This window comes from Akebia trifoliata, chromosome 14, assembly GCF_017979445.1.
Source record: "Akebia trifoliata isolate Shusen 1 chromosome 14, ASM1797944v1, whole genome shotgun sequence".
NCBI classification, from domain to species: Eukaryota; Viridiplantae; Streptophyta; class Magnoliopsida; order Ranunculales; family Lardizabalaceae; genus Akebia; species Akebia trifoliata.
In genome coordinates, this window is record NC_141388.1 from 7,815,202 (window position 1) to 7,833,991 (window position 18,790).

General features: G+C 33.7%; 1 protein-coding gene and 1 pseudogene across 1 annotated transcript; both read left to right on the forward strand.

Annotated features, from left to right (window-relative positions):
• The first annotated feature begins 2,235 nt into the window (after window positions 1–2,235).
• LOC147385969 (heat stress transcription factor A-3-like) lies at window positions 2,236–4,963 on the forward strand. The gene is made up of 2 exons (XM_086424385.1): window positions 2,236–3,034; window positions 3,749–4,963. Exons 1-2 carry the CDS (start codon window positions 2,489–2,491, stop codon window positions 4,769–4,771), a joined length of 1,569 nt encoding a protein of 522 aa, XP_086280511.1. The 5' UTR covers window positions 2,236–2,488; the 3' UTR covers window positions 4,772–4,963.
• Window positions 4,964–16,312: 11,349 nt separating this feature from the next.
• On the forward strand, window positions 16,313–18,550 carry LOC147385970 (L-type lectin-domain containing receptor kinase IV.1 pseudogene; annotated as a pseudogene).
• The last annotated feature ends 240 nt before the right edge of the window (window positions 18,551–18,790 follow it).

Genomic DNA, 18,790 nt, shown 5'->3' on the forward strand with positions numbered 1-18,790 from the left:
ACTCTCTATCTTTACTATCTTACCTCTTTTATCCCATTTAACTTAAATATGATCAATCCCAATTTTTTTAATAATATTCATTCAATTTTATTATTTTTCTCTTTTACCACCTAGACCCAAAGAATATGTTTGTGCCGTAGACACACACAAACGACCTCTAGCATAATATAAGTATCATTATCTTGCTAGAGATAAGAAGCATTGTATTGAGATACATGAGATGTAAACATGCGTTAAACTGTATCTCATTTCTCAAGGCCTATAATTGATTGTAAAGCTATCTGTGATCATGTTGATTATTTTCTTTATTATTATAGTGAGAGAAGATAGAGTAAAAGTGGTTTGGCGTTAAAATTTGGATCTCATAAATGCACCCATCTTTATAATTAAACTTAATGTAATTAGAGTCAGTTGGGTAAAAACTAAGAAAATTGCAAACACATACTCTTACAATCTTGTCATTTGTTTTTATTTTTAAAAGCAACCTTTTCACTACGCAATCTTCAAAAAAACCCTTTTTCAATTACAAATAATGGTTTTGATACATGTGCGTTTCCATATGCCACCGCTAGTTGAATCTTTCTACACTGACTTCCTACAGCACTGCGGTGTGAAACTATAGTTGCTTTTCACTCATATCTCGAGGAAAGTATTCTATGGTTCTGTACGCATCTCAATGTCAGCATGAAAGCAAGGATGTATATATATATGTGGAATGGATCAAGGGACATATGCAATGTAATATTAATAAAATTTTAAAATATGGGTTAGAAGTTTTTGATTGAACTAATTTTTTTTTAGGATGATCTCTATGAAGGGAAGATCATCTGAAAAAAAAAAATCAGTCCAATCTGAAACTTCTAACTCCATTAAAAGTGATTTAGAATGTGGACTGTTGATTTTTTGTCAATTTTTATTAATAATTTGTAAATCATTTTTGATGGATTTAGAATTTTAGATTGAGCTGTTTTTTTGTGAGGATGATCTTCTCATCATAGTGACCATCATCACAAAAAATCAGCTCAATCCAAAACCTCTAACCCATATTTTGAAAAACTACTATTTTTACATATGTCCCATGAACCACGCCCATATATATATATATATATATATATATCAAACCCACTTATTTTAAAATTAGAATTAAAATTAATAAGAATCAGAGTCAAAAAAATATGATTGTTTCAATCAGGGGTAGATTTAGAGTGGGGGCAATGGGGGCACTTATCCCCATAAGAAATTTCAAACCTTCTTTGGAGTAATGAATTATTGCAAGAGATAATAATGGTGAATAACGAACTATTGCTCTCCCAATTTGTTTTACACTCTTAGTTGCCCCCACGAAACAGTTTCCATTATTATGTTGCCCCCACAAAAATAATTACAATTTTCGTTGCCCTCACAAAAAAACTTCTACCCTTACATTGCCCCCACATGAGTTAAATCCTGGCTTCGCCCCTGGTTCCAATTCTACAAACCTTAAAAATTGAACTTGAACTAACCCATTGACATCCTGTTCTTACAGTTGCAGCTTGGGCGGGTTGGGGATCAACATGCCCAACCCACATTTGCCAAGCACGAACTTGTACCTATGCCCAACCCGATCTTTAGCATAAAATGCTCAACCCAAGACCAACCCAAGTCGGGTTGGTCGAGTTGGCTCTTTTTTCATTAATAATAGATCATTTAGTAATGATAATGGCTCCAATAATTTCTCCTTAAAAAACATGATGATGATTAACTAAAATTTGACTTATGAATCTTGAATGAGTAAAAAACAAGTTTATTTTAAGTATAATCATAATAAGTGCAAGTTGGAGAAATCGGGAAAAGTTTGGGTCTAATGGCTATACTTGGATCCAACCCGATATAATTCCGTCAAATTTTTTTTGCTACACCTGAGCCAGAACCCTAACCAATTCTGTCCAAATCTGATCCAGGGAGGCGTTGAACCCATCCGGTTCGGGTTTGGCCCACCCAAGTTGCAGCCCTTAACAACTTGCTTGAAAATATCCGAAAGACGTTTCCAGAACGGAGAAAGTGAAACGCGCTTTCTAAGAAAAAAAAAAAAAAAACACTATCTTAAAATCCACGGTTGAGAGAGCTGTTAGTGTGAATCTCAATGATCTCCAGCTGTGTATCTGGCGGCTGAACAGCGCCAAAACCCACCGCCTTTCTACTGTTTTTAAAAAAATCTCGTAAATGCGGGAAAGCCCTTCAAAATCCATATAAATATCCTCTCTCTCTCTTAATCTCGTTCGAACCAGACACTTCGAGAATTTTTTTTAAAACTTATCTTTTCTCCTTATCAAGTGAAGAAAAACCTTAATTTCATCTTCTAGATTGATTAATCACAGAGGGAACCTATTTTCAGCAGACTGAATCTCCTTCTTCCTCCAATTTCTCCCATTTGCAACAGATTTCAAGGGGTTTTCTCCCACTAAAACCTTGAATCAGCTCTCCCCATTAAAATTTAGATTTTCCTGAAATGAATTCGATACCAAAGGTATCTCCTTTAACTGAATGTGAAGCGTTTTCTTCTGGGGTACCATTGTCTTCTATGTTTGGGGAGAATTCCGGTTCTTCTTCTTCTCCTTCTTCTTCTTCTTCTACATTAATGGAGTTTGAAGGGTTTACTTCTACGAAACCGTCTTCTACTGTGTCGATCAAGTCCAAGGGAAGTTCACCTGGTGAAAATATCCCAATTTCATTGTCTCCACAGGTCTCTACTGAGATTGGAGAATCTGGAGAAGGTTTTACTATTGGTGGAGATACAGAATGTCGGGTAACAAATGAGGGAGAGAATACAGGGATTCCTCGGCCCCTCGAATCTCTATCAGGCAATCCAATACCTCCGTTCCTTTCGAAGACTTACGATCTGGTTGATGATCGCTCACTGGATGCGGTGGTCTCATGGGGATCGAGCGGGGAGAGCTTCGTGGTTTGGGACATTGTCGAGTTCGCTAGGGTTTTACTTCCTCGGAATTTCAAGCACAGCAATTTCTCCAGTTTTGTTCGGCAATTAAATTCTTATGTGGGTATTGCAGTAACACGGTCTGCCACTGCTGGTCTAATCTGTGTAATTTTGAATTATTATTATTTTTTAGTTCCCTGTAAATTTGTTGTTTTTTTTTTCCTGTAATTTGTTTCCTTCTTTTCTTATTATGTAATTGGATTTGATCAAGATTATTACAGATGTAGGCATTTTATGTGGAATCGCGACGTAAAATGTAAGCCTTACTTGAATTAGGAAGATTTTATGGTCTAACTTCTTCTCTCATTTTGTTTTTACAGGTTTTTAATTTCAAACTTATACATTCTTGTATTCTTCTATTGGAAATTACTTTTTTTGTATTAAAAAATTGAATCTTTAGAGGAGACCTTAATGTATTATTTCTCCAGATATCTGCATTTTCTGGTTTGGGTATTTGAAATTCTTTGGCTACTTCACATATGCTCTTAATGGTACAAAAATATACTATTTATTTTATGGAACTCTCTTTTCCTGTATGGCTATCTTAATGGTTATGCATCGACAGAACATAGCTCTAGATAGAGTTGAGTGGCACATTGTATGTGGGATAGAGCTTAGGTGACGATGATAATTTCTTAATGTTATTTTGAGGTTCTATGTGTTCTTCTTTATACTAACATTTTGGATTCTTTGTAGAGCCATTGGACATGTTCATATGCATTATCTTGAAGGATATACAAGTATTTATCATGTAAATTATGTTATTATATTCAGGGGTTTCACAAGGTTGGCACTGACCGATGGGAATTTGCCAACGAGGATTTTCTACGAGGAAAGAAGCATTTGTTGAAAAACATTCGTAGGCGAAAGTCGTCACATGGGCAGCAGATTGGTAGCTTTGCCATGTCTTCTATTGAAACCAGAAAGTCAGGAATGGAAGGTGAGATACTGAAACTTAGACGAGATAGAAACTCTTTGAGGCAAGAGCTTTTAAATTTGCGAGAGGAGCATAGTGGGAGAATTCAGCGGGTAGAAGCAATGAAACACCGGATGGAGGCAACAGAGCAAAGACAGAAGCAGATGGTCTCATTCTTTGCAAAAGTACTTCAGAACCCATTGATCTTATCACATCTTCGGCAAATGAAGGAACAAAAGGAGACTATGTCTCCAAGGGTGAAAAGAAAGTTCCTCAAACAGGCAGTTAAGTGTGAGCCTCATTTGGATAAGATACCTACTAAATCTTCGATAATGGAAGATTTAGAACCTATTGATGTAGACGGAAAATTAGGAGTTGGTGCGGCAGACATGCAAGTTCAGGTTTCAAACTTCTCGTTGGACGAATTAGAGCAAGAACTTATGGGAGACTCAGATCAGATGGAAATGGAGGGATCAGTCTTGGGATCTTTGGGATACAAAGATTCGTTCTTGAAAGAGGAGAACGAAATAAGCTCCCGAGCAAAAGTTGGTACCGAGTATTACATCACTTTCCCAAAGGATTTGGCGAAGGAGGGTGCGTTTTCATACTTTATGTCGCCAGGAATCGAAACCATGGTTAAACAAGAGGATATATGGAATTTGGGTTTTGACACGAGTGTCGCCCGGGCTACTTCTAGCCATGATGTATGGGATAATCTTGTCAATTATGATGCTCAAGAGCTGGGAGTCACAGCTGGATTATCAAATATGTGGGATCTTGGATCGCAACAAGCAGATGAAGGATTAATGATTGATAAATGGCTGGCTGATGAATCCTCTTTTGAAATCCAAGCAAGACAGCTAAAAGATGATCATTTTTAGAACATTGGTGCTTAGGGTTTCATTTCTCTTTCTGCACTCGATGCCCTTGGAGATCACCCTTTTCTATTTTTATTTTTGAAGTTGAGGGGTGCCTCGACTGTTGATTTATTATAATATATTCAGTGTTTGCTTGGTATTAAGTGTGCGTTTGGTAACATTTGTGAAGTCTGAATAGAGGTGGGTCCACCTTTAAAATTCAGACTTCAGAAGTTTTATTGCCGTTTGTTTCGTTTTAGATTTTAGTCTTAAGAACCAAAATTCATAACTTTTGATTAAGCAATGGGGGGGACGCTGGAAGAAACTTCTGAATTATTATTTTTTCCTAAAATACCTTCCTCAAAACACTAATTTCTATTACTTATCTTTTTTTTATACAAATCTTAAATCCTTATTTTTAACTTTTCTATTTTTTCTTTCTCTTTTACCTTTTCTTTTTTTATAATTGTATTGTTAAGGTCTTTCCACTTTTTCTTTTGATTAGGTAGTTCACATCCCAATCCACTTTTCCTTTTGATTTTGTTTGTTACATTTGTAGGTAGTTCATATCACTTTACATGATAACATTGCAATTGAATTAGAAAATACATGATTGTTTATTATTTGAGTATTTCATTGTTAGAATATAAATTTTCAAGTATGAAATCAATTTGAAACACAATACTTTTGGAGTCTTTAATTTATTAGAAATTGAAATTAAATGTGTGATTGATTTCATTATGTAACCAGAAGTTTTTAAAAATGATAAACAAATAATTTTTTCATAACAAGATTTTAGATTCCAGATTTCAGAAAACAGAAATTAGATTTCAGTCTTCAAGAAAATTTTGCTAATGTTTTTTAGGAACCATGGCTCTATCTTTGATTGTTTGGTGCTCTAAGAGGCCAGTTGTCTCACCCTTGCCGTTATGGCTTACGAGGTCCAGAATCCATCATAAAAAAAATAAAAAATAAAAAATAAAAATAAAAATAAATAGACTTGTCATAAAAAATAAATAAATAGATTACAAAATTCTTCGGGGCAAATTTTTTATTTTTTTTTAAAATCTTATTCACGTTTCCAATTTTTATAGGGACCATTGGGCTTATTAGACCCATGGATCAAATGGTTTGACATGTTGCAAAGCAACTTTGAGGTTGTGGGTTCAAACCCAGCTTACCCATAAAATATAATAGAGACAATTACCCCCAAAAGACCTATTTTATGAAAATATGTACCAAAAAGTCCATTTAAAAAAAATATGAACTCTTTAGTACTCATTTGATCAAATATCAGTCTAAAAAGGATTTTTGAATTGAAAATGACCTAATTTACCCTTTCAACGAATTTTGAGGTTGAAAGAAAAGTATTTATTTCTAATCCTATGTTTTAAAATTAAAGACATGTCCTCATCTCTTATATAACTGTATATGAAAAAATAAGGATTTAAATAAAAAAAAATCCTTATTTTTTCTTCCCAAAATTAGTGATTGTAACTCACATAGATGATGATGGAGATGAGTATGGTTATCATCATAAACATTAAACTAATTTCATATATGTATATTATATTTGTTAAAAAATATAAATAATTAAAACATTATTTTAAATTCGACTTGAATGTTCATCGAATTGATTCAACTAAAAAATTAACAAGTCTACTTAAATGAGTCAAATAAAATTATGTTGAATTTATAAATATATTTTAATAAATAAAAATATTTATCTTTTATTTTCATAAAAATATTAATAACCAAATATATTGGTCAAGTTCTTTATTTGACTCCGTATATTTTTAGATTAAGTCACTTTGTAAAGTTGTTAAAAAGGTATTTTAGGTATTTTTCGTAAAGAAATCTTCAAAAGATCTTTAATAGGTGAATATTTTATTAAGTGAGACTTAAATGATCTGTATTCTTTTTTAAAGGACTAATCGGTACATATTCTCAATAAATAGTTCCTCACGGTCATTGTCCCAAAATTGGTGCTGGAGTACCATTGAAATTAACCTTGTATGGGACATTGGTGTGTACAGAACCATATATTTCTCAGTCGTATCTCGATGACAAGCATCTATGGTTCTCTAGACACATCCACGTCAGTAATGTCTGAAACAATGTGAATGTCAATGTTACTTTAGAATTCCAAATAAAAACGAAAAGTTTAGGGACTACTGGATTGCTGTCTATGTACAAAAATAAAAAAATTTAGACATCTTACCGAGGAATTCAAACCTGGTTTACGAGCCCACAGTCCGGCTCAGTTTGAACCCATTTATAGATGGGCGGGCCTGAGCTATGGAAGCCCGACTACATCAAGCCTGCCCTTGCACCGCCCCTGATTGCTTGAACCCCCTTTCGTTTTCCTAAACCCAGCCCACAAGCTGGCTTGGCCTGAAGCCCGCATTATAAGCAGGCCATAACTAGGCTTCTGGGTTGGATTTGTCACGGGCCTAATGCCCAATCTTCGTTACTATAGGCTGGACCAAGAAGGCCTATAGTGACAAAATGTCCAATTTCAAAAGTCCACCGTTTTGAAGAGTCCTTATCCTGGCATCATTTATATAGCGTGGTCCCTACCCTAACATAATATAATGTACATGTAAATAACATAGTGGATTCAGTTGATGAGTTCGTTATTGGATCAGAATTTAGTCCATAAATAACATAAAGATTTTTTTACTTGTATCTCGAGGAAAAATCTATGATTCTGTAGAACAACTCATTTTATTTTTAATTTCACACAAAAACTTTGATTTTGTACAACTGTAAGGTGCAGCGTGGCAATCCTTTGGGCCAACCAACAACGGACTTTTTTAAGCTACATCTTTTAGGGGATTTATATAATAATAATAATAATAATAATAAATTCAATAATGATTATTAAAAATATTCAATTTAATTACTATAACATACTTGTTTATTAATATTTATACGCCCATTGCAACGCCAATTGTTTTTGCATTTAGATGCATAAATTTCGAAATCATAATGTACTAGGAGAGTGATGTGCTCACTCTCACTCTCACTCTCACGCTCATATGTAGCTCTTGTGGCATCTTCACGATGGCTTCAGCCATCAGTCCTCAGCAGATCTAACTCATTTCCCTAGACAGACCTTTATAGCGTGGCTGGCTTTGAAAGGCAGGCTCAAGACTCTGAAGAAGTTGAAGGATTGTGGGCAAAATGTCGACTCCACGTGTAGGCTGTGTAGAGGCAACGAAGAAGATATGAATCATCTTTTCAGTTTATGGCCTTTTGCGAGGGCTATCTAGATTGCTATTTTGAAGAAGTTGTCGACAATAAATTACTTGAATCTACCTCGTGATTCGTGAAACAAGATCACAAATGATTTTTATTGATTTTTGATGAAAATGAGAGTACAAATCTCAGTGTTATCTTGTGATTAACAATTAAGTGTAAAAATAGTAGTGATGACATGTGTGTGTGATTTTCTTATTTTCGGGCTTTGCGTGTAATCAATTGAGAAGATGAGTTTTGACTTGTAGATGATTGTGATTTTCTGTAGAGGTTTATGTAGATTTTTTTCTCTTCGGACTTCGTGCTTTTTCAGTTGAGAAAGATTTTTGACTTTTGGAGAAGAGCTTTTAGGATGCAAATTGGGATGTTTACACAAATTTTTTTGAGAGATTTACTAGACAGATCTATTTGTTGCAATTTTATTACAAAAACTCCATTTACTTTATCAAGTTTGTCTCTAGAGCAAACCTTACTTTACCAATTGTGCTACTGTGACTAAGTAAGATTTTAAATCTTATTAAAGGTCGTTGGGTCTACATGGATTATCAAATTAGTAATCTAACAACACAAACTAGTAGATTTCATGAAAAAACTCATAAAAAAAAAAAAAAACCTTTTTGAGGTTGATCGTATGTGTTGAAAATGGATGGCTACCAAACTCCCAAATTTATTATTAAAATTCAACGGTGAAAATTAATTAATTAAAATTTTTTTTTTTTTTAATTCGTAGAATTTTGTTCTTTATAACTTTATGGCATCAGATTATGTTTTTGGATGCCAAATATTTATGCGGTTAGAATCCACTCCAAAGTATGTCAAGGAATAAATTAACTACATAAATTTGAATTTTTTGACATGGACCCTACTCCGTGGTTTACTTGGTAACAAACTTGATAAAGTGAGATTTTTATAAAGTAATGTTCCCTAAGAGTTGTTAGAACTCCAAAGAAATTTTTTTTAATAAAAATGCAATAATTAGGTCTAGTACGTAAATCTCTCAAATTTTTTTTTTTTTTTTTGGAGTCATGATTTTTGACCTCCCCCTATGACAAACTCCCTCCAAACTCTCCTAATGTGGTTGTCTATAAAATCATATATATTTATCTCGGGATACACAATTATACATCTCCATAAATGTGTACAATTGTATATGCCAAGAAAAAAATTTATGATTCGCACAGTCACTATAGGAGAGTTAGTCAAAAGAGGAGTCCTTTTATCATCATTATTATTATTATTATTTTTTATTTATTTTTTTTCTTTTACAGATGATACTGCAAACAAAAATGTTACTTTCAAACATTTTTGAAGCAGACTGCATGATGCGGAGTTTTCTCTACCGGCTGCCATTCACATGGCTAGGAACTTGACTACTGGTCTGGACAAAAAACCAACTCACAAGTTGTATTTTGGAGGGTAGTAATTGACTAACAAATATCCATGAAGCTTCTAATATTATATTTATATTTATATATATTTTTTATAATAAAAGTCTAAGATTCTAAAACGTCAGCTCATGGAACAGTTTAATGTCAGCTTCTCGCCATGAAAAAATTAAAATATGTCCACTTGTCAACTTGAATGAATTCGTACAGGATTCCAGGCATATTCATCCACTAAAAGAAAATTTCTTATTCTGATTAAGATACGTATTTGATCCCTTTAGAAATGTATTGCAGTACATTCAACCGGGTATAATACTTTGATGATATTCACGCATTCATTAATCATTATATTATAATAAAGAAAAAAAAATATAAAATGAGGATAAATTATCATTTCGATTCCAATATATTGTTCATTTTAATTCTTAAAACATGTTTTCTAATGAATTCATCACTTTTATAATCAACTATCTAACTGATAAATTATCAATCTCGCCGTTACAAAGTTACAAATATCAAAAGTATTTTTGACTTTAATATTACCTATGTGTTAGAATCCAATATCGTGTGATCCAATTTAATCTACAGTACTTTTAAGCATTTAATTTGCACAATAATTTTATATAATTAAGGATGTCAATAATTAAGGATAAATCTCAATGTAATTAAAATTATGAATGTAAATACTCTTTGGATTTTAATAGGAAACCTTGATGGATAGGAATCTTATTAAAAGAGGGTATCTAAGTCTTTTATTTTCATTTATTTAAGTCGATCGATACTCTATAATAGAAAAGTGACACACACATGTATACACATAGGGTTCTAAATGTGGTGATCTCTATCAATCACTAGAACTCTAGTTGATCCAATATACAAAGGAGAGAGAATGTGAGTTTGAAAAATTGAAGAATACGTTGAATAAAGGTTCACGATTGGGGATTTGCGCACATCAGATCATTAGCACGTGGATTACAAAAGTCAGATCTCCAACTATTTTTGGATCATTGATTTGACTTATGACATAAAATAAATATCTTAAACTTTTGATCTTTAAAAATATAAATAGATTTCTTGAGATATATGAATGATTCTTGATCTTGAAAATTATAAAATAATAATTATGTGAATAAAGATTTTGTATGTTATAAATCTCACACCACAATCTTATTGGTAATTTATTAATGAGTTCGCTAATTATAAAAGTCAATTTAAAATTACTTGCTATCTCATTGGTAGCACTAATTATAAAAGTCATCACTTTAAAATTACATTTGATCTCTCTGGTAATTTATTAGCAAGATCGCTGATTATAAAAGTGACAAATTCGTTGGAAAATATGTTTTGAGAATTAAAATAAATAATTTATTGAAATGAGAACTTTGCTATAAGTGCGGACGTTTATAAAAATTTCTCTTAAAATGATGTCTATAAGAAGTTGGTGTGTTAATAAAAATTCTCTAATTTAATTAATTAGATGTGTATTATAAAAATTATAAAAATCTCTAGATATAATTCAATTATGAAAAATTACAAATCTAACAATTTTAAGTCGCCATAAAAAGTTGAACGTTTGCCCATAGATCTACGAATATAGGATTGATAGGTTGAATGAGTGTCCAACCTGACATTTTCAAGGGAAATTGTGTATAAAAAACACCAAATTCAAGTCAACCACGATGGGTTGGCCTTTCGCATCACTTTACATGGGATTTATGTGAATAGATCGCATTAATCCTCTAAAAGTATCTTGTGGTGGATCCTTTTATAGGATCCATTGATGCTTTCTTAGAGGAAATAATTTACTGTATTATCGGATAGCAAAACGTTCGGCATCATAGCTTTTGACATATTTTCATGCCACTAATCCTATAAAGGATCTTTTGGCGGATCTCTAAGAAAACATTAAACTCGATTGGAGACTTCTAGTTGTCAACAATTTTTCATGAGCAATAATTATTATTTTGATCTTCTTTCTTTAACTCAAATCCATCATATATATAGATATTTTCAATACGTTTAGAAATATATAATTTGAATGTCTGAAATTATAGGGACCAATTAAGCACAACAAGACATTTTTAGAAGAACATCAAACATTTTGTGTTTATTGAGGGTGTTAAATCCTTTCTATCTACAATATTCTTTTGTGAGGCCTGATGATGGATTCCAATTGAAAACCTCCAGTTCTATTAATCGTACAATTGCACTTCAACAATTAAGTCAGTAAAATTTTACAAGGACTAACGAGATTTCTAATAATGAAAATTTCATTTTCTTTTTTAACATTGGACATTTATCATGATATAATTTTTTCTTGACAGGAAAGATAGTTAGTGGTAGCTAATTAGTGCATGAACGCGGGATTTTTAAACACAAATTATGGTATCAACACACGAATCTAATCAAATCCTTCCTTATATTATGTTTTGCTTATTTTAATTTATATCATAATTATCGAGAATTGTAGCATGTTACTCGACTCCTTCTAGATTCCGTGGAGGCCCTTCAATGCTTGATTGATCAAGTGACTTTGGTTCATTAATACGTCAGACCATATGTTGTTTGATCATGTCGTTATTCACTCATTATGTGGAACGAGTATAATAAATTATCGTTCTAACCTTAGGATCCCAATGTCTTATTAGAATAATCCTGAGGATTCCATATCGTTAAGGTTTATGGATTTATCGTTCTCGATCTCCATAATATTGTCTTGGTAAAATCGAAAACATTTTTTCTTCCTACAATTATAGAAACTACAAATTTTGCATTCAGATTCGAAAATATTTACTTATGCAAGGATCTAGTATCGAACACATTTTCATGAACTCTCCAATTTTTCGTCGTGATCTCAGATTTAATTAGTTGTTGGTCAGAAAACGTGATCTTACATAAGATCTACTAAAATGAAAATATTCATGTTTTGTCATAAAAATAGGACACTTGGTTGTTTGGGACATTAATGTTTTGTCAGTAAGCGACAGCCCATAGTAATGGTTGTGGGCCAAAGATGGAAGAGATGTACAGGTGTGTTACGCCACTTAATAGCGACCACAACCCAACCTCCAACTCTTAATTTATTATACCTAGATTTTTTTCACCTAATTTTTTTTTGTCCTCATCTCTATTGAGAAATTTTTTTCCAATAAATAATAATTTAAAATACCTCCCAAAGGTTTTGGTGAATGTGTCTTACTTACCCTCACATTTTTTTGCTTAATACCCCTTATTTTTTTACCTTCTTTAACCCTAATATATATTCTATCCTGCCTTGGCTCCCCAAAATCCCCCTAAGGGCTGAGACCATGGATTTCATAAGAGATCGGAGACAATAGGGTTTTTAACTGGGGCACGCTATCTACACCCACCTTTTTGCTCGTTATATTTACTTACTATTTCAAACCATTGTACTTGTGGGTATATGCAGCAAAAATCGTCTGTTAGTTTCACCATCAATTTATTTTAAAACAAATAGTAATCTATTGAATTTTTCAATAATTTTTAGTAAATACATATCGAACATTTTCAAAAATGTTCGATAGTAACATACTGAACACTTTTCACATAGATCTCATATAAGGAATTGCTTGGTATGTAACTACCGATCTAAGATTGATAAATTTGATAAAAATGAAACATATATATTGAAAAATATGCTATTATATGGTAGGTACATACCGAATAATTCTTTATGCGGGGATCTCTTGTGAAAAAATGCATTTGGTATGCACCAACCAAAATAGTGTGATTAGTCCAGTACTGACTTATAGTATGTATTGGAAATTTTGAATTTTTTTATGCAAATGATAAAAATAAATGGTTCATTTGCAAAATGATTAAAAATAATTCTAAGAGCAAAAGATGATGAAAAGAAATAATAAAAAAATTACTTCCATTTATCAAAATGCCTAATTATACTAATAATGATAAAAAATTATATTTTAATGAATAATATCCCCACAAATGGATCAAAACACGTCTGTTTGATGAACTCTGAAGGAGAATTAGTTGATTACATGGATTCGATTAAATTTTGATAGGGTTTTTTGATATTATTTGATATTTTTTGAATCAAATAGAGGGAAAAATTGCATTTATTCGATGAGCGTTAGGTGGGTGTATGCAGTAAAACATAATAAAATTCAAGAGAATATTCACACACTTACACATTATTGACATTTAACGTTTAAGTGGGTATGACTAATAAAAAAGTGGGTGTGGATAGTCCACACCTTCTTAACTAAAGTCATTTTCTTTTAGTTTCTCCAGGAGCCCCACGAGCCCCACATTGAAGGGGTTTGTTGTCAGTTTGAAAACAGTCATGTCTCATGTGGACCTGTTAGGTCCAACTCTCTGTGTAGTCGGTAGTTTGGACTTTGGACTCGGTCTTCCTAGAGATACACATACTTCACGTGATTTTTAGATACTCAAAATGGTCAAAAAAGTACAGCAATGTATTTTAGTTCATCCCATCGATTTATTTTTCGGATTACCAACCTAACGTACATGATAACTAATCTTCTACAAATCTTTGACTTTGACTTCAGTTAAGGAAAAAGTTGATTCTATACAAGTGGTTCTTAAGTGGATAATTAAGTTTCCGTTTATTTACAATCCATGAAAAGAGAGAGAAAAACAAAATAAACGATTTATTTAGTAGAAATTACTGAAACATTCACGTATTTGTCCAACTTATTGAATCAATCAATATTTTTTAATATTTACAAAAATGATTAGATTTCATAATTATTTTTTATAAAATGATTTGATGAATTTATCTTTATGCCCTTGAGTTTCACAAGACTGATAAATAAGTGTGAGGTCCTTTTTCTAAATGCAATCCTTTCTACTATAATGATTTATTTACTGGCGTGGTAGTCTTATAAAAATACATTTTGATGATCAAGTCAAATATAATTCAATAAAATATCGAGTTTTTATAACAAAATAATACATAAATCATATTAAAATTGTGGTCTCCTACTTTATAGTCTTATACCCAGGGTTTCAAAACTCGTCCGAGACTGAGATGTATCGTCCGAGTCATCTCGGTATCAGGCATGAACAAGACAAACGCATGAGTCAATTTTTAAAACGAGATTTAATAATTCACATTTATTTTTTGAAAATTTTGGACGAGACATCTCAAATGTAATGGAAAACTTGTCTGAGACAACTCGATATCAGGCATAGATGAGACAAAAAGCGAAACCGAGATTTAAAACCATACCTATACCACACTCTTGATAACCACTCTGCATGTTCGGTTGTGGTTTGACGGTCATGCATTACTACTCATCCAGATATTCTTATGTGGGTGATGTAATCGTCCCAATCGTGGATCAATTGTCATTTCTTCAAAGTTAAAATCTGCTCCTTTTGTATGTTTCTAGAAAATTCTTGTCAAGAAAATATTATGATTCGGAAGTGTGTAGCAAAGTTCTCAGGTCACTTTCCTCGTTTCAGGATTATATGTGAGAGGATGATTTTTTTTTTGACTTGGCAAAAATATTCTAAAAATTTATTTTGACCCCCACAATAAATATATCAAATATAATATCACGATACATATAATCGTTTTGTAAAAATAACTAATTACAAAATTGATTTTATGATAATGTTCATAAATATAAAATGTGTAATTGGTTCAATAACTTTTGTAAAGTACTACTCTGGCTATTTTCGTAAATTAAACAATCCAAGAATCTCACTTAGAAGCCATCTACCAACTTCAAAATTTTGAAGAGGCCCTCTCCTTTACATGAGACTAATCCTTCATGTTTTTGAATTAATGCCTGGTTTGGTGAATATTGGAGACATCTCCTTTATTTTCAAACTAATGACATGCCTCTTGGTGTCGATCTTCTCCTATAGACTAATAAAAATTTACCTCAATACCCTCATGATCTTCATCACCATCGTTAATATATGGTCATCACTATCAACATCATTATCAATTCATCATCCTCATTACCAAATATCTTTTGACCAGCTTTAGGATGACTGATTTTGAAAAAAAATCAAAGATTTTTGGTTCAATTTTCATTAATCTATAAGAGAAAATCGATGTCAAGTGGCATCTCATTAGTTTGAAAACCTAAGCAATCTCAAATATTCACCAAAATGTAAAGGACCACGTGTCATGTAAAAGAGACGATTATTCAATTTTTGAGGCTGTAGTTCGCTTCAAAGTTCTTCCTTGTATTTGATCTGTTATTATGGGGCAAAAGCTTTGAAGTGGGTTGCCCCACTTCAAAGTTTTGGTAGAACCCTCTTCTAAGGATTACATATAGCGTATTTAAGTAGATGAAAAAGTAGGGATGTCAATTAAATATAAAAAGCCACGTGTCGTGACGTTAAGAGGGTTCTACCAAAATTTTGAATCAGGCTGCTCGCTTCAAAGTTGGACTTTTATTTTTGTGAGTAGGGCCTTCGGGACAGGTCGAAGATTCATGGTTGTCACATGACCTCTAAAGTTCTTTGTTATACAAAATCAGGATGCTTTAATTAACCCACCGAATAAGGATAAATTTTTAAGGAGTTAGCATTCTCAAATCCTTTTAAATAAAGGGAGGCATATCAAATTTATCTCATTAATCAGGGAGTTAAGCCTAAAACTCATTCTAAAAAATAAAACTGCCACGATTCACATTGTAGTTGTAGCCCCCACAAATTTACGTCACAAAAGCAACGAAAGATGACATCCTTGTTTGTGATTGGATCTAAGCTTAGACGTCTTCATCAGCCACGTGGGACACCTTCAATCCTATCCCAGAAGAAGTCATCACCAGACACGTGGCACGAGTTCACATCTTCAATTTTCTTAAACAAGCTTTGACTTTCTTGGTTACATATGAGTCAATCTAAAAGCTTTTACAGTTCTTGTTCTTTTAAACTTAAAGAAAGGCTCATTCATGTGCTGCACGTGGCAGCTGATATGCAGATCTTTCCTCTACATATACAGTGCAGCTAAATTACATAGCATATTGGAGAGGAGAGGAGATAGACCTCTAATATTGTAAGACTCTTAACTGTGAGAGTAATTGGATCATGTTCTTCAAGTTTTTGTGGTTCAATATTCTCCTATTGACCTATGCAGCATCACAAGATCCAGGCTTTGTTTATTATGATTTTCGAAACCCCAGCGTAAGCAAAGACGGCATGGCCTCGATCACACAGGATGGCCTCTTGATGCTAACGAACGACAGCACGCAACAAGTTGGCCATGCTTTCCACTCCAATCGAATCCAATTCAAAAACTCATCAAATGGTAAAGCTTTCTCTTTCTCTACTTCTTTCGTCTTCGCGATTATCTCCGATATGCAGAAATATAGTGGTCATGGACTTGTCTTTGTTATTGCACCTGAAAGAGAGCTTCCCGGTGCTCTTGCAAGTCATCATCTAGGCCTCTTCAATGGCACAACCAATGGTAAACCCACTAACCATGTTGTTGCAGTGGAGTTCGATACGATAAAAAGCGATGAGTTCTCCGATATTGATGATAACCATGTGGGTATTGATATCAATAACTTAAAGTCTTATCGATCTGTTCCCGCGTCTTATTTTACTGATAAAAATGAGCGTTTAGACCTCAAAAGTGGAAACGAAATTCAAGTTTGGATAGAATATAATGGAGAAACTAAGGAACTACATGTAACATTAGCTCCAATTAAAATCCCTAAACCCAAGTATCCACTCTTGTCGGTACCCCTTGATATTTCCCTGTTCATCTTGGACTCGATGTATGTGGGCTTCGCGTCATCTACTGGTTCGTTTCCGACACGTCACTACATAGTGGGATGGAGTTTTATGATGAATGGGGAAGCTCAAAAACTCGATTTGTCGCGACTTCATAAGCTTCCTCGGAGAGGGCCTAAAGGAAAACCAAAGATCTTGAAGTATGGGGTACCCGTAATTGTTGTAATTTGTGTGTTCGTGACGATCTCTGGCATCATTTACATCATAAGAAGGAAGAGAAAATTCGCTGAAGTACTAGAACAATGGGAACTCGATTACGGGCCTCATAGGTTCTCATACAAGGATTTATACATGGCTACAAAGGGTTTTAGGGACAAAGAGCTTCTCGGGGTCGGTGGATTTGGTAGTGTTTATAGAGGTGTATTAAGCAAATCTAAGATGGAAGTTGCGGTGAAGCGAATTTCCCATGACTCGAGGCAAGGGATGAGGGAATTTGTCGCGGAGATTGTTAGTATCGGCCGACTCCGACATCGAAACTTAGTACAATTACTTGGCTATTGTCGACGACAAGGTGAGCTCCTATTGGTGTATGATTTCATGCCCAATGGAAGTTTAGAAAAATACCTCTTCGGGCAATCGATGGCCACTCTTAATTGGAGCCAAAGATTTCGGGTCATCAAAGGCGTGGCATCAGGACTATGTTATCTCCACGAAGAATGGGAACAAGTCGTAATTCATAGAGATATCAAAGCTAGTAATGTATTACTAGATGGTGAATTAAATGGAAGATTAGGAGATTTCGGCCTTGCAAGATTATATGACCATGGTACAAATCCTCAAACCACCCATGTTGTGGGGACTTTGGGGTATCTCGCTCCCGAATTCACTAGAACAGGAAAGGCGACCACAAGCACCGATGTATTTGCTTTTGGGGCATTTTTGCTCGAAGTTGCATGTGGCCGAAGGCCGATAGAGCCACAAGCTTCGGAGGACGTAGTTTTGGTGGATTGGGTGTTTTCATTTTGGAATAAAGGGGCAATTCTTGAAACAAGTGATCCAAAATTGGGTAATTGTTATGAAATTGAGGAAATGGAGTTAGTGTTGAAGCTTGGATTGGTTTGCTCACATGTTGTGTCCACAGCTAGGCCAAGTATGAGACAAGTTGTGCAGATTTTAGAGGGAGATATTCCTCTACCGGACTTAAACTCTCTTGGTTTGAGTGTTTGTGGTCTCACACAATATCAAGGTTTTGATGATATTGCCTTTACTTATCCTTCTTCTACTTCCTTGGAGAAGGGATTCGCCCAAACATCATCAGGTGTAGAGTCCATCCTTTCTTCTGGCCGTTGATTCTGTATTAATTTTAATATAAATTGCTAGACACCCTTTGATTGATTATTGTTGTAAGGTTTGTAAAATTGATTCCATCTTTAATGAGACAAAGAAATTATCTGTATCTTTGATTTTGACGCGTTTTCCATGTATTTATTTATATTAAAAGAAAGTTATTTTTGACTTACTTCCCCAGATAGTGAAGCATATTTGAAACACCTCCCTCAGTTGAAAATAGAATGAGGATACCTAGCGTGACTACTCAGTAAGATTTCAAATCTTACTAATGGCTGTGGAGCCCACGTGACCAGCCACTTTGGTAAAGTAGCATGTCAGTCCGACAGTGAACGAGTCAAAAGTGAAA

Bases quoted from the DNA above. Each gene is read 5' to 3' on its own strand.
- LOC147385969 (XM_086424385.1), top strand. From the start codon at position 2,489: ATGAATTCGATACCAAAGGTATCTCCTTTAACTGAATGTGAAGCGTTT. The intron at 3,035-3,748 runs GTGGGTATTGCA...TATTATATTCAG, and splicing joins TTCGGCAATTAAATTCTTAT to GGGTTTCACAAGGTTGGCAC.